General features: G+C 47.1%; 1 protein-coding gene across 1 annotated transcript in view; it reads right to left on the bottom strand.

The window, feature by feature from the left end:
• Positions 1-5919: 5919 nt before the first annotated feature.
• atrnl1b (attractin-like 1b) overlaps positions 5920-26760 on the bottom strand; it is a 1392850-nt gene continuing 1372009 nt past the window's right edge. Inside the window, exon 29 of the mRNA XM_072479459.1 lies at positions 5920-7691. Coding sequence (XP_072335560.1) covers positions 7567-7691 — 125 coding nt within the window. The 3' untranslated portion in view covers positions 5920-7566. The remainder of the gene's footprint in view (positions 7692-26760) is intronic.

Here is a 26760-nt window from a genome sequence, read left to right as displayed (position 1 = left end):
TTTAACCCCTTTAGATGCGCGAACACGAGCGCTCTTTTGAGCGGCCCATTCAAACGCCTCACATTCCACGTGATCAGCCTGAACGGGGGTCTAAACACCCTCCCTCCTCCCCCCCCCCCCTCCCCCACCGAATAGCCATCGCCCTTTTTTGGCCAACCTCGAGCCCGCGCCTTTCGCTTCCTCGAGCGCCCCCACAGGGAGCCATCGCCCCCGACCCTCAATTGGTACCCCAAAATTGATACTTCCTCTGTCAGCAAAGCATCATTCCCCAACAGCCCCATGACCCAAAACCCCCAGCTGAGCACTTGCTCACCCCCCACTACGCTCCCGAGAGTCAGCTGACCCATGCTGACCCCGGCAGCTCCCGCCTTGGCGCCGATCAGACTGTCGCCTCATTGTCCGGACCCCTCCCCCACATGAATAAACCAATTAAACTACCTCTCCAGCCCCAGTGAGTAAATAGTAATACGAAACAAAAAATAAACAGAAGACACTAACATTGCCCCGTGAGGAGACACTTGTTGAACCAAGACTCCAACTTCCCGAAAAATCGCACGAAGTACAGGGCCCCCTCCCCCCTTCGTATCTCAACTTTGTCGAAAACACTGCACGCTACAGCCACCACCACAGCCCTTACACATACCCAACATTGTATACAATCTTATATTAGAAACGTTACCGTGTTACCCAGCCCCACCGCCGCACTCCACCAAAGCTTAACTGTCCTTTAATTCGAGTCCAGCTTTTCTTGTTTGACGATTGACCACGCCTCGTCCGGCGTCTCAAAATAGTGATGCCGTTCCTTGTACGTGACCCATAGCCTCTCTGGGTGTAGCATCCCAAATTTCACCCCCTTGCTGAAGAGGGTCACCTTCACCCAGTTGAATCCAGCACGCCTCTTGGCCAGCTCCGCACCCAGGTCCTGGTAGATGCGTATCACGCTGTTCTCCCACCTGCTGCTCCGCTCGTTTTTTGCCCACCACAAGACAAGTTCCGTGTCCGTGATGCGATGAAATCGCACCACCATGGCCCTCGGCGGTTCATTCGCCTTGGGCTTCCTTGCGAGGGCTCTGTGCGCCCCGTCCAGCTCCAGGGGTCGAGGGAATACCCCCTTCCCTATCAGCGTCACCTCCATCTTGGACACAAATGCTCCCGCATCCGACCCCTCCACACCTTCGGGGAGGCCCACAATTCTCAAGTTCTGTCTCCTGGACCTGTTTTCTAGGTCCTCCAGCCTCTCCTGCCACTTCTTGTAGAGGTCATTCTGCGCCTCCACCTTAAGGGCCAATACGACCAACTCCATAGCTTTTTCTCCATCTCCTTATTCGCTTTCCCTTGTGTCGCCTGAGTTGCGATCATTTGGTCTATTGATGCCTTCATCGGAACCAGCATGTAATTTTTAAAATCAGCAAAGCAGCCCCTAAGGAACTCCTGTTGCTCCTGTGACCACTGCGCCCATGCGGTCTATACCGGCCGCCATGCCGTGCCTCGGCGCCTGCTCCGCATGCTTCTGTCTGTTGGGACTTAAACGCTTCACCTGGCCACTCCTGGTCCAGCTATCCATACAACAGAGAGGGAATCCTTTTGGCAGTGTTCACTTCACCAATCTGCCCCAAAAAGTCTGTGAAAACTCCTGAAAAAAGGTCCGAGAGTCCGTTCCAGATGGGAGCTGCCGAATGCGCGACCTACTCCTCCATGGCTGCCACCGGAAGTATCGTCACCGCTTCTTCAATGGCCTGTGCGAGATCTTTTCGCAGTTGTTCCCTCTGCTGCTGGAATTCAGCTTTAATAAAGGCCATCAAATCAGTTTGAAGCCTTTGAGCTTGCCCTTCCCCCACCTGCATGCTTGAAGAGGCTCCAGCCAAATCCCTCACTGTTTCTGCCGGGTCTGGTAACCAAGAGACATACCATTCCTGGGGGAAAGTACTCCTCCAACATTCACCTACACCTTTTCATCAAAATTCCACCCCGTATTGATTAAAAAGAGCTCTTTTCTGCAACCTTGGGCAAGAGTTGCCTTGTATGTGACCACTTACTCCATGGTCCACACCGGAAGTCGCTTCTCAAACATCTGACACTGCCACAGTGTCCCACAAGAAATGTTCCTGCTGTTAAACTTACTCAATGCCCTGCCAGTCTCGTCCACCCACATCAAGAAGAGGACTGATGTGATCCAGTCCTTTCCAAGGTGAAACTAATGGACATGATTGGATGGCACCATGATCAGTCAGCTCAGCTCAGCAGAAATGATGAACTCAGTTGTGAGGATGGGGTTTTACTCTGGTATTCTCGGGTGGGGGTACCACTCCTAGCAAGAGAGCAAGTGCCACAAGACTTGCACAGTGCACGCCCTGGCCAGAATGAAAGTGTTGGCCGGGAGCTACATATGGTGGCACGGCATTGATAAGGATATTCAATGGCATTACCATCGCTGAATCCCCCACAATCAAGATCCTCGGGGTTACCATTGACCAGCAACTGAACTGGACTAGCCATGTTAATACTGTGGCTACCAGGCAGGTCAAAGACTAGGACTCCTACGGTGAGTAGCTCACCTCCTGACCCCGCCAAAGCCTGTCCACCATCTACAAGGCACAAGTCAGGACTATAATTGCCTGGATGAGTGCAGCTCCAACATCACTCAAGAAGTTCGACATCATCCAGGACAAAGCAGTCCACTTGATTGCCCCCCCTGCCACAAACATTCCCCCTCCACCACCGCCGAACAGTGGCAGCCGTGCGTACCATCTACAAGGCACACTACAGGAACTCATCAAGGTTCCTTAGACAACACCTTCTAAACCCATGACCACTACCATCTAGAAGGTCAAGAGCAGCAGATACCTGGGAACCCCACCACCTGGAGGTTCACCTCCAAGTCACTCACCATCCTGACTTGGAAATATATTGCCGTTCCTTTACTGTCACTGGGGCAACACCCTGGAACTCCCTCCCTAATAGCACAGTGGGTGTACCTACACCTCAACGACTGCAGTGGTTCAAGAAGGCAACTAACTACCACCTTCTGAAGGGTAACTAGGAATGGGTAATAAATGCTGGCCTAACCAGCGAAGCCCACATCCCGTAAATGAATTTAAAAAAAAATATTGAGCACCTTGTGCACCAGTGCAATTTCTGTCAGACACAGCAAACCTGCCACATAGTCCACCTGCATCCATAGGAGTGGCCTGGTTGACCGTAGATGAGGTTACATATTGGGCGTAATTCAGCGACCCGTTGCGCCCGAAATGGGCTCCGCATCGGGCGTGTATCACCTGACTCGTGGCTCCTGCCGCAATCTGGATATCGCCCAGATCTGTATATTTAAATGAACCAGAAATAGCCGGACTCAAGCAGCGCAAAACAAATGTGGACAAGTCGTAACGGGACTTGGGTGGGGGGGGGTGTGGGGGTCGGGTCCGGTAGGTGAGTAGAGACACCCAGGTGGTAGGGGACAGGGCAGAGTGGCAACCTGGCAATGCCACCCAGGCATCATGGCACTTCTAGGGTGTCTGGGTGGCATGCCGGGTGCCAGGCTGGCAGAATCAGGGTGCCCAGGTGGGCACTGCCAGGGGCCAGGCCCAGGAGGCCTTTTCAGGTCGGGGGTTCCTGGGAGTCACCCCAAAGTTGGGGGGTTCAAAAGAGTAGAGGGGCCTGAAAGGGGAGGAGGAGGAAATCGGGGCAGCCGGTAAAAATGGCACCCTGAAGCTCGCCAGCAGGAAATCCCTCTAAGTGTGGCCTCAGCGGAGAGAATCTCTCAGAGGTCAAAACAAAAGGCAAAGTGCTGTTGAACAGCAGGATATTTCACGACGCTGCTAATCCCGCCGTTCAGCGGATTTTAACGTGAGTCCGCTGAATCGAGCCCATTGATTTACAAGCCCTTTGCTGGGAGGAATGTCCCAGATACTCATGGACGTCCACACCAAGTGGTTGGATATTCAGGAGATGGAGACGACAACCTCAGCAGCTATCTTAGTCTGCATTGCACCTTCGCTATCCACGGATTCTCTGTGATATTGGTGTCCGACAATGGCACTGCGTTTACTGGTTAGGAACTGCAGCTTTTGTTCAAATCAGCATCCACCACCTGGCCTCGAACAGACTAGCAGAATGAGCAGTTCAGACGTTCAAGTCTGCAATGAAGAAAGAAGCGTTACGCCTCAAGTTGGCTAACTTCCTTCTCGCGTATAATACTACTCCCCATACCACTGGAATCACACTGACCGAGCTCCTAATGGGTCGCTTCCATCTTGTTTTCCCCAATTTAACGGGGAAGGGGGAGGTTCAATAGGCCGTCCAAAAGAAGCAGCATGATTCGGCAAAAGGAAACAGGTCATTTCAGAATTGGCGACCTGATCTATGTAAGGAATTTCACATCTGGTCCACAGTGGTTACCTAGCTGAATTGTGAGGAAGCCTGGTCCGGTCGCATACATGGTGGACTTGCATGGCAGACGAGTGCGGGAGCACGTAGACCATATAAGGAGCCGAGAGGCTACAACCACAATGGCGGAACATTTGGAACCAACAGGCATCACCAGTGCCTCCATGGCGAAGTTGGAATCGAGAGAACCGGGGAATTCCGTAGAGGACCCACCGACGACCCGAGGGAGCTGGAGAGGGGAGCACTCCCGAAGTATTGGTCATGTTTTGAGGCAACCTCCTGTTGTGGACAACAATACTACATCATACATGGAGGAGCCAGTTGGGGGACTGAGGTGCTCTACCAGGCCTAAAAAGTCCCCTTACAGATTAACCCGATGAAGGAGTGTTATGGACTCCCTCTTTTTATTGTCTCAATTTTTCCTTGTACATAGTTGACTGCAAATGACGCATGTTGTATACTGAGGGACTTAAGAGGGAGGCTTTGTTAGTGCTGCACAAGTGATAAGCTCGGAGCATATCATGTGTGAGTGTGTGAACCCCAACCAATCTGGAAAAAGCGCGGGACCCTGGGAGCAGGGGCCTGGGCAGTGTGGACCAGGGAGTTGTAAAATGAAGACCTGTTTCAGAGACCTCTGTGCCTGTATATAGTTAACCGTTCTCTTGTTCTCAATAAACCTCTTTTGGTTATACAAGAGGCCTACGCAGTATTGCCTTGAGCCACCACAGTTTACTTAGAAATATTCACATTATAAATATTAACCATAAGCTTTCAATTGTAGACAATATCATAAAAATGTTTGCAAAAAAAATCATGTAGCGTGTGGAGTGGTAAGAGTTTTTAATTAATGTGTAAACCTGATTATTCCTCAGCAAAAAAATTACGCTGTATGTTTGGTGGATTAGTTAAAATATAGTAGTCAAACGGCAAAGAGACTTTGTCGTACCTGTTGCAAATGTGAACATTGGGTTCAGAGGATACTTTCCACTATATTAGTAGCTTCTAGAATGGAGGATTCAGTGAGTCCTTACTCATTGAAACTACTAATCATGAGGCCTGACCCTTAACCAGTGATCCAAAACTTCAAGTATTATCTTTTAAGAAAATTAACCCCCCCACCCCCACACCCTCCCATCATGTTAACATCATGTTATCAGGTTTGTAATCTGTGTAACAAACATCAGTTATGGCCATTATTATGTTGGCTTGTTCCTCTTCTCGCACTCTATCTTGGAAGCTGTATATTAGTCTGAATCCATTTTCATTGCAATATGGTGGAACGTACAATTTTCTGCCGTGCACTTTCCCCATGAATAGAACAAAGAGGCGTTCAGGAACATCACAAAGCACAGGGTTAATATTAAATCAAAGCTCAGAGAGTAGCATTGATCCAGCAATTTCTACTTTCTATGCACACGGTCAGCTTTATTTCTTTTAACATGCCTGGGGCTATCACTAATACACTATCAGAAAACCTATGCAACATTACAAGTGAAGGATTTATCCACTCGAACAGGAAATAAATGCAAGGAAAAGTATTTTCAATTGTTTTATTATGTTGAAGCTTCAAAATTGTTTTACATAGGCCCAGGTAAACACAGAATTTATGTGAGCTGTTATTTAATGATACAAATCTAAACATTTCAGTGTAAAATACTTCTTTGTGCAATCACCTGACTGCCCCTGTCAGATGTGTATTTACAGATGTGACAACTTTACAGTTTTATGAATTACGTGGCAAGACACAAATGGAACAAATGAATAAAAAAATAAGGTAATCACCGAACCTTTGTCCAAAATATGAGACCAAAACTGGGCTTCCATCAATCCTTAATACAGAATTATTTAAATGCTTTTCCAATATAGGTTAGAACTAAAATCCCATAGATCAGTGCAATTCAACACAAATGTTACATACAAAGAACAGCTTCTGTTTACATAGTGGGAAAAAATTCAAGATCATTGTCTACTATAATTCCACTAGAAAATTTCCTCCAAATATGAAAACTGGAATCAGATACTGTGCTGAACTAAGTGTCCCATGTCAGTCTATCGCATGTTCTTTAATTACAGCATGTCCCAATTTTTAAAAAAGAATTCATTGACTGGCTAAACTGTAATGTGACAAACTCAGACACCTAAACCTGCCCCAAAAAACCCCAAATTCACTTTATTCTTCTACCCTGTATCCTTCACCGTTATTCATCTATCATTTCAATTATATGTTTATCAAAGTTACTTACATAATGAACACCAACAGTAACTGCACAATCTGCTTTCCATGCTAAAATGTATTTTCTTATCGTCTGTAATATATAATTGTCAAGGTAAACTTACACCAAAATGGATTTGCTTAATAGAAATTGTTTTAAAAAATGTAGTTATGTGCAGTTTTCCCTCAGATATCTGCAATAAATAACATTTTTACAAATGCTCTGCGGTACTGCGATTCAATTGCACAGCACAGTCGTGAAATTTTTTTTTGCATTCCCCACTAAGACTGAAATGTAAACACAGAATCCAGGAATATCATAATTGCAACCCTTGTATATTTGTTTTCAAATTATTAGCATACTCTTGATTTCTAATTATTGCTCCAGGACCACTGTAACATGCAAGTAACAATGAATCAAACTGCCCACAGTGGTATTCATATGACCGCTGCAGAATAAAAATAACTGGAGACTTCAGGGATGGTTACAAATGCTTCCACATTTACACATTTCTTTCCTCCCCTTCACAGTTATCAAAGTCGCAGTACCACATATATCAAAAACATTCATTCCTCTGTTAACATATTTGCATTAATACTTTGACAATCTTAAAAACTGATAAGTTATTCAAACAACAATCAATTGCCATCAGCATTTGCCTAAAATGGAAATAACCTTTTACGTGGTCATTTAGCATTTTAAATTTTATTTCCATAATCGTATTCTCAAATATGGCTAATGATTTGAAAATGTAATAAATCAAATTGACAGCATGGAAGGCAAGTGTAATCCTCATCCACTGGTACAGGACCCATCACTGACTTCATATGTAGAGATGACAGGGCACATGTTTTAATATTCTTATGCTGTTGCCCCTACAAAAACTGAGGCTGCTGAGTGGCTTTAAACTAAAGCCATATCAAAAGGGGGAAAAAAAGTAAAGAATAAACAAGTGCAGTTTTTATATCTTTTATACACAAGTTCCTTGATGTGTAGGAGGAAGTTGCTTCCTGTTCCTAACTGCTGAGGTCTTCTCTTTGCACTCACTTGGTTTTTGTTGAGAAATATCTATAAGTGCGCTGGCTATGGCAAGACCTGCAGATACAAAAATGAAAAATGATTTACTTGGAGCTCCATTAGGCTTTAGTACATGTCGGCCGCCTCTCTGCACAATACCACAGTAAAAAGACCATTCACTCCAACTTAGATATGGAGTATTCAATATGGCAATGCTGTTTGATTTCCATTAAATCAGGTCACTATAGAAGATCATTTTTCAAAATGTCACATAAATCATCTTGTGAAATTCATTTATTGTTCTCTCTAGTGCAGTACTGTTCCTAGTTATCAAAGCAATACAATTAATTGAGGAACAATTCATTACTCAAAACCTGAGATCTGAAGGAATTTCATTAACTATGTCAAGATGATTCACAGACGCACTGGTCAAATAAAATTTAAATGAATATCAAGTTTAAACCTTCTGTATAAATACAGTGCTTCAAATGTTCATTACAGCATGTACATTCTTTCAGGGCTTGAATTTCATATGATTCTGAAAGCACCTCATTTTATAAACTCATTTGGAATGCTTTGAAGTATTTTTGTTTCTAACTTTTCAGACAGGCCATGGAGATGTTTTAAATACAGAAGTGAATTCAAGGTTACAGAGATTGGTTACCTGATGAAATGTCACATGGGTAACAAAATACTTCACCAAAATTAGTATCAGGAATATCTCTCTGCATGTTAGAAGATATGTCTGAAATATTTTTTTTGAAGAGTAAGTTAGACATTTAACCAAACTCCATGCAATAGTATTTTTCAGTACAGTTATTTTCCTCTTATGAATTCTGCATGGGCAAAATAATTCCTCGTGACTTTCATGTATAGACATGAAGAAGTAGTAGTATGCAGCTCTTGTACATCATTCAGATATTCCAATCAATCCCACAGGACTCTTGTTTAATTATAAAAAGTAGTTCTAATTAACTGATTTCTTCTCTGATACAAAATGCAAATCAATGTATTCAATACAAATGCTTTTTAATACTCAATAGGCTCAAAGAACCTTTTGCAAATACAGGTATGAAAATGTAATTCCATTTTCTTCAAAGTACTATTAAAGCCATTCAGATTCAGTCCAACTGGTCGATGTTGTGTCCATACTCCATACAATCCTCCTCCCACCTACTTCATCTCTCGCTAACATATCCTTCTATTCTTCCCTCACTTAGGTAGCTTTCCCTTAAATGCATATGTGCTAATTTCCTCCACTACACCACAGTCTGTAATGTAAACACTCTCTGAACAAAGAAATTTCACCTGAATTCATTATTAAATTTATTAGCCACTATCTTATATTTCTGATCCCTAGTTATGAATTTCCCACAAGGTGAAAACATTTTCTCAACACCTACCCTACTCCGGGGACATCGGAGTCTCTTTGGCTCTGGTACACCTTCATGGAGCTGATGTACCAGATCAGTTGGCGTATAGCTCGCTGGTGAACGCCGTCTGCGGCAGGAGCGTCATGGCGGGAGATCGTCAGGAGGCTGCTGAACTACGGTGGCGTTGTCCGAGACCTCCGAAGTCTGCGTCTCCATTTCGAAGTTGGAAGACACCACATCTGGCATGTCAGAATGGAGGCGTCAGAGCAGTCTGTTTCGGCAATGGAGCTGGAGGATCCAGGACAGGATTCTTCTGAGGCACTTCATGAGAGAGCAACCTCCATGAGCAAATGTGATCCAGGTGCCTTTTCAATAGTTGCCCCCGAACCCCTGAGGGGCAGCACGGTAGCCTTGTGGATAGCACAATTGCTTCACAGCTCCAGGGTCCCAGGTTCGATTCCGGCTTGGGTCACTGTCTGTGCGGAGTCTGCACATCCTCCCCGTGTGTGCGTAGGTTTCCTCCGGGTGCTCCGGTTTCCTCCCACAGTCCAAAGATGTGCAGGTTAGGTGGATTGGCCATGATAAATTGCCCTTAGTGTCCAAAATTGCCCTTAGTGGTGGGTGGGGTTACTGGGTTATGGGGATAGGGTGGAGGTGTTGACCTTGGGTAGGGTGCTCTTTCCAAGAGCCGGTGCAGACTCGATGGACTGAATGGCCTCCTTCTGCACTGTAAATTCTATGAACCAGAACTTGGTAAGAGACCGGTCCTGTTTGACAGACAACAATCCCAGAGAGTCAACGAGCACCGCTGTTGAAGTTACAAGCACTGCGCTGTCAGGTGCGAAGTGTCGAAGAGGGCAACGTCAAGTTGGGCAATGCCCAGGGCAACACGGTGGTGCAGTGGTTAGCACTGCTGCCTCATGGCACTGAGATCGATCCTGGGTCACTGTCCATGTGGAGTTTGCACATTCTCCCTGTGTTTGTGTGGGTCTCACCCCCACAGTCCAAAGATGTGCAGGCTAGGTGGATTGGCCATGCTAAAGTTCCCCCTAATTAGAAACATAAAACATTCTTTTAAAAATTGGGCAACGTCGTTGTGAATCTTGGTTATGGCGCATCTTCTCGCCGATGTCCGATAGAATCAAACTCAGCCAGGTACCAAATCTATCCATTAACATCTCAGCTACCCAAGTTACTGTGTGTTGTATGGTCCTGCACGAGAATAAGAATCTTGTCAGTCTTGTGTCCATCAAGCTGGACTTCATTCCCCTTTTAACCATCGCACGGCCCTCTATGCCAAACCATTAGTTGCCGGATGGTACGGGGCAGTGTGGACTTGGCGAACCCAGTTGCTCTTTAGAAAAGCGATAAACTCTTCACTTGTGAATGAGGCCCTGTTATTGGTCATGAGTGCCTCAGAGATTCCATGGGTGGACAATGAAATGCGCGATTGCTCGATAGTCGCCCGGGAAGTGATCAACAGCATCTTGTGGTCCTCCAGCCACTTTGAGTGAGCCTCCACCAGGACGAGGAACATCGAACCCAAGAAGGGACTGGTGAAATTGGCATGCACGTGAACCCAAGGGCGGCCCAGCCATTCTCAAGGGTGTAGCAGTGCCGCCACGGAGAGTTTCTGGTGCTTCTGGCAGATCGAGCACTGCTGGTCCAACGTCTCGATATCCGTGTCCAAACCCGGCCACCAGACGTAGCTTCTCGCCAGCATCTTCATTTTGGACACTCGGGGATGTCCGTTGTGAAGTTCTTCAACATGATAGCCTGTCCCTTCACTCGGACAACAACGCTGGTACCCCACAGGAGGATGCTGTTCACCACAGTCAGCTCCGAAAATTTAGAGGAGAAATCTTTCAACCCCCCTGGTAGTTGTCGATGCTGCCAACCAGAGAGCACCAGATGATACACCTTGGCAAGTACAGGGCGGATTGCTTCCAGTCGCGAACACACGCGACAGTGACAGGTAAGGAGACCATGAAATTCAGGACAGGAATCACTTTGTCCGCTGTGGGGGAGTTTGCCGATTTGATCTGCAGGGGAAGACGGCTCAATACATCGGCATGTGCAATTTGGGTCCCTGGAAGGTGCTCAAGAGAATATTCATAAGCAGCCAATAACAGAGCCCAGTGTTGAATCCTTGCCGGCACTATTGGCGGAACCGTCCCGTCTTCATGGAAGTGGCCAGGCAATGGCTTGTGATCAGTGACGATAAAAAAATGGTAACCGTAGATGTATTGATGAACTCTCTTGACACCGAGCGACTTTGGACCTGGTGAAGATGATGTAGGCTTGGAGTTGTGATTTGGCCATTTAATTCAAATCCAATCTGCAACCACAAGTTGTGGTTCTCTTGCACTTGTTCAACTGTCAAAATATCTTTTTGCTTTACCTTGTCACGTTGCAATTTCATCTGTTTTCATTCTGACATTCTCATTAACTGGTGGTGACAGTTTAAGAATGGTCAGTGGCATACATAATTGCGACTTATCGTAAGTTTAGTTGGTGTCTTCATATGTAAGCCCCTCTTCTGACTAACGTTTTGTTGCATTCTGAGCACTTGGTAAGGGCTTTCCCATGTGTATTCCAATATGCATCTTTAATCCATCATTCTTGATGAAAGCTTTATCACAGTAGGGACACTGGTAGGACATTCAACAAATGTGCACACTTGATCCATTGCTGGCAGATTTCTGGCCACAAATGGATAAATCTTTGCCTTCTCTCCAGTATGTATACTTTATGACTCGGAAACACACATAGAGAGACACAAAGGCTTTATCACATGGTTCATATTTGAAAGTTCATTCACTGTTATGCATCAGGTGATGTCTCTGCAGGGAGAAGAAGGTTGAAACAAAATCTTGCACACCTCACATTAGAATAATCTCTCTTATGAGTGTGTCTTTTTTGTGGTCCTTGTACACATTTCTGTGAGTAAATCCTTTTCCACAAATGTATTCCTTAAAATGAGATGGTGCTTTGCCTTTTATGATGGTATCACACTCTCAGGAAAAAGCTTCTACATATCAAACTGATGAAGTCTTCTTTGATAACATAAACACCTTTGCAAAATCGTTCCATTTTAAGCATAAATTATATATTTTCGTTCAAGCTGGGCATAGTGTTGTGACTCAATGAGTATTTCCAAAATCTGGGTACTGTTTTGAAGGTGTCTGACCGTGATGGGCATGTGTTGATGAGATATAACCTTTGCACCTAGTTGGGCAAGCTGTGTTTGTGATCCTGGGTTTGGCCCTGAGTTTAAGGGTGTACTCCTTTTGGAATCTAACATGGCAGATTCAATTTGGACAGCCAAGGTTGTGTTTTTCCCCCCAAAGTTATATGACATGGCGATGGCGTATGGTGCTGTCATTGAACTCGTAATCCAGAGACCTGGGGTAAAGTTCGTGGGACCCGGGTTCGAACTCCGCCACTGCACATGGTGAAATTTGAATTCAGTAAAATCTTGAATTTGGCATGTAAGGGCAAAGGTTGGTGGCATTAAGTTACAGAGAGAATATGAGGGACCATTAGTTAGCATGGAGGCTCTGAAATGCACGGGATGGGTGGAAGACATGAGGAGGGATGGATAGAGCATGGGAATTGGGCAGGCATTGAGGGTGTATGAGCAATGAGGTCTAGAGGACCTAAAATATGATGGAACGTGGAATAAAGTCCCAAAGAGCTAAGGCAAGCCTTTTAAACAGTCTGCCTTGGCTCTTAGCAGGCTCTGTGGCCAACTCTGATCTGCAACCGAGGGTAGTGGGCTCGACTCCACCCTGCGCCCACCAGCACTTTCCCGCCTCACCCCCGGAACCAAGATCCGATCCTCAGGGAAATTTCTCCTCTCACTCACGGGAAATTTCCCGACCTGCGCTACCCACCTTGGGAGCGAACTACTAGACCTGCTGAATCTTTCCAGCACTTTGTTTCAATTCCTAAATATTCATGAGCTGTACTCATGATTACTCAGTCTGAACTAGTCATCTCATATCTTTTAGAGACAACAGGAAAAACAATGGGCGGGATTTTCCGTTGGGAGTCCGCCTCGCTACTGCTGCCAGCGAGGGTGGGGAATTTGGCGCTAAGCCAAATCTCCATTCATTGCAGCAGGAATGGATAATTCAGCCGGCTCGAAGGAACGGAAAATCAAAGTTCATATATCACACTTGATTCTGCTGCCAACACTTTTCATTTTATGCCTCAGATTATTCTAGTTTTGAAGCATCTTCTCCATCATTTACATGAATGACTAATTTATATTAGATGCTACAAAAACTGGAATTGATCAATCATTGATGAAGCAAGATTACAAGAGTGTCAGAGTTTAAACAAAAATTTAAGATGTTAGATTTTAATCAACATTAGATAAATCAGTCAAGTTTGGTCAGTCCGAATAGGACATACATCTGGGCATCAAAGTTTGATTAATGATCATGACAGATGAAAGGATTGCCACTTGAACTATTCAATCCTTTTTATAAAACAGGGTCATGGACTGGAAATAGTTAAGATTACATGCAGAAAATGCTCTTTGCCGAAATTCAAGGAAGGAATTCTATCAAGAAGCAGTTAATCTAATGATGTGCTACTGTGCATCTGTTAACCAATAGCTTTCTGAAAATGCATATAAATATATCTGACAGCTTTCCACTGTAGATTTTTAACTAATAAATCTTTCTGTTGGTGATGTTAAGGGTAATCTATTTTTACTTCATTCTCCAGCCTGAGAGAGATCGTCTCCAGAGATGGTAACATTGAATCTTTCCGAATAATGCGAAAACTATACACTACAGGACAATGAAAAACAAAAAGAACATTTCATTGCAATAAATTGCGTTCAATTCTTCAAATTCTTTGCAATGACAAATGCAACTGTGAACAAAGCTGGGACATTATTTTGGAGCAGATTTGTTGAACAGTAATTTATTTCATTGAGTTTTCCTTTTTTGTTACCATCAATTTTTTTATCGTTCTTTTTTTGAAGGAGAGTTAGAGAAAAATGCAATCCTGACTGTAAAATAAGCATATTGCTGCCTGAACTCATAGCTATGTTTGTTCAGTCAAGGGTAGTGAATTCAAAACCATTAGCATCAAGAATGTGTCTTTAAAGAATTTTCAAAAGCTTGTATTTACTACAATACAACATAGTTCATTAGATATAAGCTTAAATTTATCACTACATTTAACTCAGCTGGAATGCAAACTAATAAGGCTTCCCAATTGCCCCACAATGGGGGGTTTCTCAAGCAAGTAACATTCATGCATTTGTGTGACCACCCCGGTTCTGATGCATAATGTAATGGACCACATAACATAGAATTAATGCATTAATAATAATAATAATAATAAGAAGAAAGCCTTTTATTGTCACAAGTATGAAGTTAGTGTGGAAAGCCCCGAGTCGCCACATTCCGGCGCCTGTTCAGGTAAGCTGGTATGGGAATTGAACCCACGCTGCTGACCTTGTTCTGCATCACAAACCAGCGATTGAATGTTTCATTGGGGTACAATCTTTTGGACAAGATCTGAAACTGAACCCCACCACTAAATCTTAATTTAGGAGATGTAAAAGATCTAAAGGCACCATTCAACATCCAACAGATTTATTTTGTGTTCTGGATGACAATCCCAAAGTCACGACTGTTGAAAATCAAGTTACTGCTTGTTTTTGTCATATCTGACTCCATTACTCCGACTACACTTCAGGAATGATGCACTGATTGGGATATTCTTGGGATATTTTGGACATGATGAATTCTATACAAAATACATTTTCTTCTTTATGCTTTCCTCACATGAACATAAACGCTTCTATTTAATGTAAAGCTGGTTTGTGACCACCAACACTATATCATGCAGTTCACTGCACACTTTCCACACCTCAGCCACAATATTTTAGTGCTAAGGCAAACACCCATCCCTGTAGATCACAGATTGCCAGAATTACACTTCAGACACTAAGGCAACCCTTTCAGCAACGGCTAATAATACCTTTTGTCAGGATTAAAATCAGGCAGGTTCTACAAAAGGGTGACAGTCTCTGAATGGGATAATTATCCCCACTGTGTGATAATACCATTGAAACTTGTTAATGCTCGAGTTCAATTATTTTCCTTCCTCTGTTATTTTAGCCAAGGTGTTAACTCTGTAGTACAAGGGTCCAGCATAGAAAAGATGAACTTGAGTCTGGGTACTGCCCACACTGTGATGTAAAAGGACACAAGACTGAAGTCTAGAAGGCATTCTGGGACTGGTCAAAGACATATGTTGAGACAAACATGGAGACAGCTCTTTCTTTAGACTTAGATACTGTATATCTGTACACAGTTAATAATCACTTACTGTTAAAATATACAAGACACCGAACCTTTCATGTGATCTATCAAACTACACACACTTTGCAACATAGTGGCAGCTACCAGAAAAACCCAGAAACACACAGAAACTGGAGGAGAAATTTAAAACTTGGAAGATAGAAAAACCAGCATTCTGGCCTGATATAAAGCCCCAGAAGCAAAAGTACAGATCGCCAAAGAAAACTGAGAGCAGGAAGCAGAAGGCAGAAATAAATCGGCACACTGCAGCAGAAGACTCCACTGAATCTCATGGTAGTCCAGCTTCAATGCCCAAAGACGGGAGAATCAGATGATTTAGCAGGGGCGAGCTAAACAAAACATAAGGGGCGGGATTCTCCTGTATCCGGCGGACGGGTCGTACCGGCGCCAAAGAGTGGCGTGAACCACTCTAGCGTCAGGCCGCCCGGAAGGTGCGGAATCCTCCGCACCTTCGGGGGCTAGGCCGGCGCTGGAGTGATTGGCGCCACGCCAACCGGCGCTGAAGGGCCTCCGCCGGCTGGCGCGAGTTGGCGCATGCGCAGGAGCGCCAGTGTGTTCCCAGAACCGCTGGCATGATTCCTGCGCATGCGCAGGGGGTTTCTTCTCTGCACCGGCCATGGTGAAGCTTTACACAGGCTGGCGCGGAGGGAAAGAGTGCCCCCACGGCACAGGCCCGCCACGGCACAGGCCCGCCCGCAGATCGGTGGGCCCTGGTCACGGGCCAGGCCACCGTGCCCCGCCCCCCCCCCCCGAGGATTCCGCAGACCACCCTCAGAGCCATGTCACGCCGGTACAGACCTTGTGTAATTCACACCGTTGGGACTGGCCAAAAACGGGCGGCCGCTCGGCCCATCGGGGACCGGAGAAACGCCGGTGGGGGGGGGGGGGAGCCACTGCCAACGACCCCCGACCGGTGCGGCGCGATCCCCGTCCCCGCTAAAAACCGGCGCCGGCGAGTTCAGCAGCCGCCGTTGGAGCAGCGGGGCGGGATTCACGCCGCCCCCCCCCCAGCGATTCTCTGACCCGGCCGGGGGGGGGGGGTCGGAGAATCCCGCCCACGCTCTTGGCCAGAATGAGTTTAAAAAAGCTTTTAAGACATCAGCAGTCAGATTGGCCATTTTAAAATGCACCGTGAACCGTCCAAGTCCCGAGTCGATGCCTGACCATGTGACAGCCGAGGCTCGTTTGGAATTAAATTAATTAATTAATTGATAAATAAAGCGGCAGTTAAAAGATCTAGCAAAAGCCAGGAATTTATGTTTTCATGACCCCAAAATACTCAGACACTGCAGGGAAGACTCAGAAAGGTCGATCATGGGAGTCGCTGCTGAACATTTAGAACACAGAAATCGCGACCACCATTATTGTGGAAGCCCAACAAAACCGATAAGTGTGGGAAACGTCATTGAGAAGGCGTGTACTGTAGTGTCGCCTTGGATTTCCTCACAGAATTTGAAGCTCTGCACACTTCTAATTTTAAATGACCATGGATCAAAAACGACCGTTTTTGACCAATTTGAACTCATGCAAGGGCCATGCCTAACACAGAATTGAGCATCCTGAAGCAGAATCTTTTTTTAAAATACCAAGTCCAAGTTGGAAATCACAATAGGTCCAGATTAATATGTTGTAAAACTTTTTTGGCGAACTTGCTGATGAAGTAATCCTAATGCAGTACATTGATGAATCCTCAACCAGTTTGATAAAATATTGAGAGCCTTTGACAAAAACTTTAACCTTGGAGTCATGAAGCTCACAAAGCTTCAAAAGAGTGAAAGAAACCCCCCAGGAAAACTACGAAAAGGAAAAGACATTTCCCAAGCTGATCATTACAATTGCATCAGAGAGTCAGAGAACATTCTGGAATTTAAAAAAATAAATATTCTTGAAAATTCCAGCGTATTACTTGGACTGCAACAGCAGGTGGCAGTGCTGAGCAACCTGACAATGATTGAAGGCAAAGAAATAGTGCTCCAAACTGCAGGCAGATAAAGAAAGGAAACGAGATCAGAAAATGTACATTTGGAGCTAAAGATCAAGGGATGAGAACGAAAAACACCAGGTACTTCAAACTTGAGTCATTGAGAAAAGAAAGGACTGAAATGAAAATCAACAATCTAGAATGGCAAGGGAAAGTATAAGTTCTCACAAAAGAGCATGAAGAATTTTAGAAACATTGTATAGAAGTGTGATTACAGAATCTGGGGCGGGATTCTCCGACCCCCCGCCGAGTCGGAGAATCACCGGGGGCTGGCGTGAATCCCACCCCTGCCGGTTGCCGAATTCTCCAGCACCGGATATTCGGCGGGGGTGGGAATCGCGCCGCGCCGGTTGGCGGGCCCACCCCCAGCGATTCTCCAGCCCGCGATGGGCTGAAGTCCCGCTGCTGGAATGCCTGTCCCGCCGGCGAGAATCAAACCACCTCTCATACCGGCGAGACAAGGCGGCGCGGGCGGGCTCCGGGGTCCTGGGGGGTGTGCGGGGCAATCTGGCCCAGGGGGGTGTCCCCACGGTAGCCTGACCCGCGATCGGGGCCCACCGATCCGCGGGTGGGTCTGTGCCGTGGGGGCACGCTTTTCCTTCCACCTTCGCCATGGTCTCCACCATGGCGGAGCCGGAAGAGACCCCCTCCACTGCACATGCGTGGGGATACCGTGAGCGGCCGCTGGCGCTCCCGCGCATGCGCCGCACGGCAAAGTCATTTCCGCGCCAGCTGGCAGGGCACCAAAGGCCTTTCCTGCCATCTGGCGGGGCGGAAATCAGTCCGGTGTGGGCCTAGCCCCTCAAGGTGAGGGCTCGGCCCCTCAAGATGCGGAGAATTCCGCACCTTTGGGGCGGCGCGATGCCGGACTGATTCGCGCCGTTTTTGGCGCCGGTCGGCGGACATCGGGCCGATTGCGGAGAATCCCGCCCCTGAGCTTGAAGGATAGTGCAGAGGAATTATGCTCTGCTGAGGAAAGACGGTTCAGTGGAGAGAACCAACGATCACTAAAGACGTGTTTGATGAGGAAAAACAAGAACTGATGAGAACACTGAAATTTACGCAAAGGAAGTAGAAAACTTGAAGGAGGACTTGAAACACCTAAATAATAACTTTGTAGAAACAAATTCAGCAATGGTAGATCTTCAATTAAAATGCTGAACTTCAAAACATCAGAGGTCTCCAGTAGGCATCGTGTAAAATACCTACAACAGGAGATACATCAGAACATTTGCTTGAAAGCAGAATTAACAACCGAAACTGATTAAATTCTTGAACTTCGATCCAATATGAACAACATGAAGGATGAGATGTGTAGTATGGAAGAGCAAATCCAGACTTTGAAAGCTGATAAAGAAACTTCTATGAAACAGATCGAAGATGTAACAACTGAATTGAAAGAGCTTAAGGAACAGTCAGTGACTATGGAATAGACATTCTAAGAACAAAATGCCCACGTGAAGTTGACTAACTAATATCAAGAGTTCCCCAGATAACTGAAACAAAAACAAATAAATTTATCAGAGTACTTGCTGAACTGAATCCATAAGCTCGAAAAACTGGAAAATAAGAGAGCGATCAATTTTTTGGCGACAGTTGTGAAAGAATGAAGGTTCTATTCATAGAATTTACAGTGCAGAAGGAGGTCATTCGGTCCATCGAGTCTGCACCGGCTCTTGGAAAGAGCACCCTACCCAACCACACACCTTCACCCTATCCCCGTAACCCAGTAACCCCATCCAACACTAAGGGCAATTTTGGACACTAAGAGCAATTTATCATGGCCAATCCACCTAACTTGCACATCTTTGGACTGTGGGAGGAAACCGGAGCACCCGGAGGAAACCCACGCACACACGGGGAGGATGTGCAGACTCCGCACAGACAGTGACGCAAGCCGGAATCGAACCTGGGACCCTGGAACTGTGAAGCAATTGTGCTAACCCCTATGCTACTGTACTGCCCACTATTCGTGAAATGTAAACTCACACATGCATTACAGTGAGCATAGGAAGAAAAACAGAATGAGAACTACAAATGAGTGGAAAGTTTGATTCCCCTGCAAAGAATGATATAAACGGATGACCATCCGTAACATGGATGGGGAACTGTTCAAAGAACAAAAATAGAGAATAAACAACAGCCAACCAGATGCCAAAATTACATCCAAAACAACTGTCAAATTTATCCACTACAATAGAGCACACCACTCTTCCAAGTGTTGTAAAGACAAGAGCTGGAGGAATTATAAAGCTAGACTGCCTGACTTGAGAGGGGAGAAGGGATCGTAGAAGTAGCATAAATATGTTGGGTAAACAGCACTGCATTGTAAATACATTGGCTAAAGACCTGGGGAGGTGTAGTTATAAGGGTCTGGCATTGCAACGGTTAATATGGGACTGAGTACAGTACTGCACACACTGTGATGTAAACAAACATAAGATACGAGTCTTGAGAGCAGTCTGGGACTGCACAGAGATGTGTGTAGAGGCAAGCACGGAAGCAACTCCTAGCATGGACCTTATACTGTATATATATATATATAGTTGCTAGTAGTTAATAAACATTAACTGTTGAACTATACAAGAGCCAGAACCTCTTTGTGAGATCTACCGAGCTACACACATCTTACAACACACTCCTCAATGGCAATATTGCACAGCACAGCTTTGTCTTTTATATAAAACCAAATTACTGCGGATGCTAGAATCTGAAACCAAAGAGAAAATGTTGGAAAATCTCAGCAGGTCTGGCAGCATCTGTAGGGAGAGAAAAGAGCTAACGTTTCGAGTCCAGATGACTCTTTGTCAAAGCTAAAAGACACAGAAAGTGGGAAGTGGGAAAGTCTTTTGAAAAAGCTGCTGCTCAGCTCAAAGCTCACAGCAAAACTAAAAACTAAACTTCTTGCTACCGACCTGGCTCCTCCCATTAATTATATCATCTTTAGCCCACTCAGATCCCCTGACCTGTTTACCTCGGACTAAACGCAATGGGTGCGATTGTCCGGGAAGATTTGTAAGTGTGGTAGCCAGCAGGAAATGCTGCAAACTTCCCAGCACTCAGCCCAGTGAGACTAGCAACGTTATTCAATGTTAATTGGTCCACTTAACGAGGTCCCACAGGCTTCTCGCCGCAAATGAAGGTTCACCAGCTGATTCGCCAGGACTGTGTTCACCAGCCTCTCGCTAAGAATGTTGAGCAGCACTTTCAACCAGCCCGACTCACCTCACAGCCATGACACCGAGAAGACCAGCCCCAAGATTTGGCGATGGAGACCTGGGGAAGCTCCTCGGCGCGGTGGAGGCCAGGAGTGATGTCCTGTTCCCCTGAGGGTCCAGAAGGGTGAGCCACAGGGTAGCCACTGCCGCCTGGGATGAGGTGGCAGCGGCCGTAAACTCAGGGAGTATGACCTGGAGGACTGGCCTTCAGTGTCGCAAGGTCAACGGCCTACACTGGTTTGCATGGGTGAGTTGACACTGACCCCCTCCCCATAAGACCTTTTCACCCCCACACAAGCACCAACCCCCCAACCCTCACTTCACCCCTCCCTCCCTTCAACCCCCCAACCCTTCCTTCACACCCCCTCCCACCACTGTAAACCACGCGTGTGGCTAATGATGCCCTCTCCCTGTTTCCGCAGGGGAAGCATTCCCACAATTGTCGAGAGAGGACCCAGACTGGCGGTAGCATCCCGGACATACGGATCCTCACCACCTTTGAGGAATGGGCCCTGCAGGTGGTGGGGGTGACTGAGGACAGAGCATGCACCATTGCGGAGGTTGGTGGAAGCTGCAGAGGTGAGGAACCACTGGGCTCCACCCAGAGGGCCTGTCACACGTGAGTTGTTATTACCACACGCACTGACCCGTCCCTGCCACTAATTCTCCCGCAAGTCCTTCAGCCAATTAGGGGCTGTTTAGCACAGGGCTAAATCGCTGACTTTGAAAGCAGAACAAGGCAGGCCAGCAGCACGGTTCAATTCCCATAACAGCCTCCCCGAACAGGCGCTGGAATGTGGCGACTAGGGACTTTTCGCAGTAACTTCATTGAAGCCTACTTGTGACAATAAGCGATTTTCATTTCATTTCATTTCAATGGTGCCTTTCCTGCCTCCCAGGAGAAGACCTGAGGAGAACTCCGAGGAAGACACGATCGACGCATCACTGTCATCCCCACCATCCACCAGCGCAGATACATGCACCTCGGTGGGAAGCGTTAGTGGTCAGGCTTCTGGGGCACAATCTGGTGAAGACCAAACAGCTGCTGATGTACATCAGGTGGAGGCAGGAACGCCCAGGCGAGACAGCAGTGAGGTGGCACCATCGGGAGTGACACATTAAAACCCTGTGAGCACAACCAGTATGACGCCTCTGTCATTTTCTTCCGCTACGCTGGCCAACGTCTGAACCCTTGGCCCATCTCTCCAGGCATTGTCCCCTCCCCGTAGCACTCACCCACCCTCCGGCCGTGGACATTTCTCCGGAGCTCTATCCCATCCCCTGGTTGTTCGGATGTTGGCTGCTGCGCGTGTTGTGTTCCCTCCCGCAGTGTTCAACACAGTGTTCATGCATCTAGGTGTGATTGGGATGTTAGGCAATGACCCCCCCCCCCCCAATGCTACGTTGCCCACCAACCTACGGGAATTCACTTGGACTGCGTGAAGTGCTCACTTCACCATGATTGCAAATTCCCTATGAGCTATAGCCTTCAACCCCAAGGCTAGTGACCTCGGCAGTCGGTGGGGACGTTGCAGGGGTCAGGTACGGCCCAGAATGGGTACACACAATCCAAGGGTTGGCATGCTGGTTCCGCACGTGGGTACCACAGCCCCCCCCAGTTCCCACCCCTTCCCGTGGTGGTCCACCCTTCCGGAGGGTGGCCCCCCCATCCCAGACAAGGGTCCCCCACCGAGCACTGGGGCGGCAAGCCCAGCAGCCCCGGGCTCATTGCCTGTGGGCAATGATGGCGATTAACCTCTTTGGCTCCCCGCAGAAGCCCTTCCGCCAGGTTAACGTTTTTCAAAAGGAGTACTAATCGGCACCAACATGACCACATGCTGTGGAGGCCGATAAATCACGGGAGGCCATTAGATATGAGGTCGCTTCCATTAATTGTATGGAAATAGGGCTTAAGTGTTGACAATTGGTTTCTCGTCATGCTATGCTGAGATCCCAATTTCATCTACGGGAGCGTGCCGGTTGCATCACTATCTGTTCGGACCCCGGCGCGGTTCTCGTTTTCGCCTCTCCTGCTATTCACTGGCCTCTTTTCGCTTGAGTGAGAGTGCAACGAGGCCTGAGAATAGTGGACAATGTCTCAAATTACCTACTCTTTGGAGAATCTCCAGAGAATCTCCAACAACCATAACAAAATTCCATTTGTCTCTTATAGGTAAACAATTATGTGGTTTGAATGACTGATGTACTTGCTTTAACAACATCTTAATTGCACCTTTTGCAGCCATAGCATCTGGAAATCTTAACTTAGAATTTTTAATAATATTACTGCAACATATATATATATCTGAACTCAGCATTAAAAAACATTACTGCAATGTTTTGGCAAAGGGTTTGGCTCTGGACCCAAGGCCTGGATCATTCTGTGCAGGCGCTGACCGAGGTCCAGGACAGGGTTTCCACCTCACGGGAAGCCATGTGCAAGAGCCACCTGGAAATTTCAGGGGCACTTCTGAGCGTGGCCCAGTCACAGCGAGTCATGACTGGGAACACTGGCAGCATTCCCCAGGCACTGGCCGACATGGCGCAGACACAGAGGGAAGTGGCCCAGACCCAGAGGGAGATAGTGCAGTCACTGGCTGACACAGACCCAGGAGGTGGTAGCACAGTCACTGGGTGATGTGGCGCAGTCCCAGACGGAGATGGTCCACTCATTGTGCTCATAGTCGCCAGCATGTAGACTCTGGTCAAGAGCGGGCCTCCGGGACTGGCAGCGCCAGGTGGCGGGGGAGCCTCAGTGCTTAGCTCTCCTCGCACCCCCGTCCCATGAAGACGCCTGAGGGCCATCGGGCACTCCAAGGGAAGAGGAGGTGATGGGGCCTGTGCCGGTGACTGCCGCAAGGGAGGTGCTGGAATATTGCAGCACCTCGGACTCCCTCCTCCTGTCCCTGATGCATCTGGTGGGCAGCGAGCAGACCAGGGCGACGCCATGCACCTGGGACACCCGAGTAGCAGCTAGGCCCATCCAGGCCGGGTTGCCCAGAAGAAGGCCGCCAATAGGTACCCAGGTCACAGGACGGGCATCACAGCAGGCCGCCTCCACTCCAGATGTGCAGCACGGTAGCACAGTGGCTAGCACAGTTGCTTCACAGCTCCAGGGTCCAGGTTCGATTCCCGGCTTGGGTCACTGTCTGTGGAGATTGCACGATCACCCTGTGTCTGCATGGGTTTCCTCCGGGTGCTTAAGTTTCTTCCCACAGTCCAAAGATGTGCAGGTTAGGTGGATTGGCCATGTTAAATTGCCCTTAGTGTCCAAAAAGGTTAGGTTGGGTTACTGGGTTACGGGGATAGGGTGGCAATGTGGGCTTTGTAGGGTGCTCTTTCCAAGGGCCGGTGCAGGATCGATGGGCTGAATGGCCTCCTTCAGCACTGCAAATTCTATGATTCTATGATGTACCATCTCGGATCCACCTAGATGTAGCATTAGGACCCTTAAGGCCAGAAAGTTAGACACCTGTTAAGTTGCCATGGGGTCAGGGCACAGTTTATTTATAGGGGCTAGGGCACATATCTTTGGATAATCTCCAGAGAATCTCCAACAACCATAACAAAATTCCTTTTGTCTCTTATAGGTAAACAATTATGTGGTTTGAATGACTGATGTACTTACTTTAACAACATCTTAATTGCACCTTTTGCAGCCACAGCATCTGGAAATCTTAACTTAGATTTTTAAATAATATTACTGCAACATATATATATATCTGAACTCAGCATTAAAAAACATTACTGCAATGTTTTGGCAAAGGGTTTGGCTCTGGACCCAAGGCCTGGATCATTCTGTGCAGGCGCTGGCCGAGGTCCAGGACAGGGTTTCCACCTCACGGGAAGCCATGTGCAAGAGCCACCTGGGAATTTCAGGGGCACTTCTGAGCGTGGCCCAGTCACAGCGGGTCATGACTGGGAACATTGGTGGCATTCCCCAGGCACTGGCCGACATGGCCCTCTGTGTAAATATTTGTGCACGTTAAACTCCTGTTCGCACTGTTACAAGCTGCCTCGGTGTTCTGTCAGATGGGTGTGAGGGTCGGGTTGGCCTGGGCTGGCCAGAGAGGGGGTGCAGAGGGGTGGTGGGAATGGGCTGACATTGTGGGTGGGCTGTCTCCCCACCCCCTCCCCCCTTGACCGTCCCCACCACCGTCACCCCAGGAATTTGATGGGACCGTGTGATGGAATGACCAGCTCGCATGCAGGGATCACCCGGGTGGACTGTGGAAAGTGCTACCATGGGCAAGAGTCAGATGTTGCCCAATGACGTGGAACGCCAGAGCCCATCGCAGAGCGGGTTGTCATCATTCTCCATCCCATGGGCCAGACCCGGTGTTACTGCCGGCCCTGCAGTGCGGCAGGTATGTATCACGCAGGGAGTTGCAGACGGGAGGGGGTGGAGGGGATGGGGGGTGGAATGCAGTGTCTGTGCCCCTGGCCAGGCTGCCCCCCTCCAGTCAGTGAATTTGGAGGCGATCAGGGCATCCCGTGCACATTGGCCCTGGCGCACACATTAGACGGTCTCCCGTCCCTGTCTGGGGTGAGCTGGAAAGATGGATACAGAACTGGCTCGGTCATAGAAGTCAGAGGGTAGAAGTGGAAAGGTGCTTTTAAGAATGCAGGGCTGTGACTAGTGTTGTTACATCTGGATCAGTGCTGGGACCTTTGTTGTTGTCATATAAAAATGAATGATTTGGAGGAAAATGTAACTAATCCGATTAGTAAGTTTGCGGGGGACACAAAATTTGGTTGAATTGCTGATAGCGATGAGAGCTGTCAGAGGATACAGCAGGATATAGATTGGTTAGAGACTTGAGCGGAGAGATGGCAGATAAGAGTTTAATCCAGACAAATGTTAGGTAACTCATTTTGGAAGGTCTCATACAGGTGGGCATTATACAGTAAATGGCAAAACTCTTAAGAGTATTGACAGGCAGAAGGATCTGGGTGTACAGTTCTGCAGGTCACTGAAAGGGGCAACACAGGTAGAGAAGGTAGTCAAGAAGACATACGGCATGCTTGCCTTCATCGGCCGGAGCATTGAGTATAAGCATTGGCAAGCCATGCTGCAGCTGTATCGAACCTTAGTTCGGCCACACTTGGAATATAGTGTTCAATTCTGGTCGCCACACTACCAGAAGGATGTGGAGGCTTTAGAGAGGGTGCAGAAGAGATTTACCAGGATGTTGCCTGGTATGGAGGGCATTAGCTATGAAGAGAAGTTGGATAAACTCAGTTTGTTCTCACTGGAATGACAGAGGTTGAGGGGCGACCTGATAGAAGTCAAAATTACGAGGGGCATGGACAGAGTGGATAGTCAGAAGCTTTTTCCCAGGGCGGAAGAGTCAATTACTAGGTGGCATAGGTTTAAGTGCGAGGGGCAAAGTTTAGAGTAGGTGTGCGAAGGAAGACTTTACACAGAGGGTAGTGGGTGCCTGGAACTTGCTGCTCGAGGAGGTGGTGGTACCAGGTATGATAGTGACGTTTAAGGGGCATCTTGACAAATACATGAATAGGATGGGAATAGAGGGATACGGATCCCGGAAGCATGGTCGGTGCAGGCCAGGAGGGCCGAAGGGCCTGTTCCAGTGCTGTACTTTTCTTTGTTCTTTGTTTTGAACGGGCTGACAATTCCGATTCCTTGTTATGACTAACTTTCAGTTAAATTGCATTAGCAGGTGGGGTAAACGTATGCTGGCAATCATTGAAGCAATGCACTTAAGCATCTATTTCATGGCCAGAAAATGCTGGCATATCTGATAACAAGATGGTGTCGCTGATAACTGTGAAGTTAGATCAAATATGCAGATTGGAGATGTATTGCGTCTCGTGAATAAATCATGGGTAATTTTAGGATGTGTCAAAGAAAACCGAGGACAAGTACTGGCCAAATAGGTTTTATTTCTGTTAATTTAAATGGGTTGTTGTGTGACAAACCAGTCTTATGAAAAGATCTGAAAAAACATTTAGCAATTTCACTACAATGTTATCAATCGATGTGATACAATTTATGTCATATCATCGAACCTGTAATCAAAGGGCAGAATCTTGTGTCCTCTCATGTGACATGGGGGGCATTTAATCGGGCAGGAGGATGGCAGCTGGGTTTCCTACCGCTATACCCGCTCCACCTCAATTAAGTCCGGTGGGAAGGCTTGTGGACAGCCTTCCTGTTCTGCCCCCAGTTGTGGCCCTCTGTGATGAACGGTTACTGCCTTA

The sequence above is a fragment of the Scyliorhinus torazame genome, chromosome 16 (genome assembly GCF_047496885.1).
Source record: "Scyliorhinus torazame isolate Kashiwa2021f chromosome 16, sScyTor2.1, whole genome shotgun sequence".
NCBI classification, from domain to species: Eukaryota; Metazoa; Chordata; class Chondrichthyes; order Carcharhiniformes; family Scyliorhinidae; genus Scyliorhinus; species Scyliorhinus torazame.
This window is presented reverse-complemented; position numbering and strand designations above follow the sequence as displayed.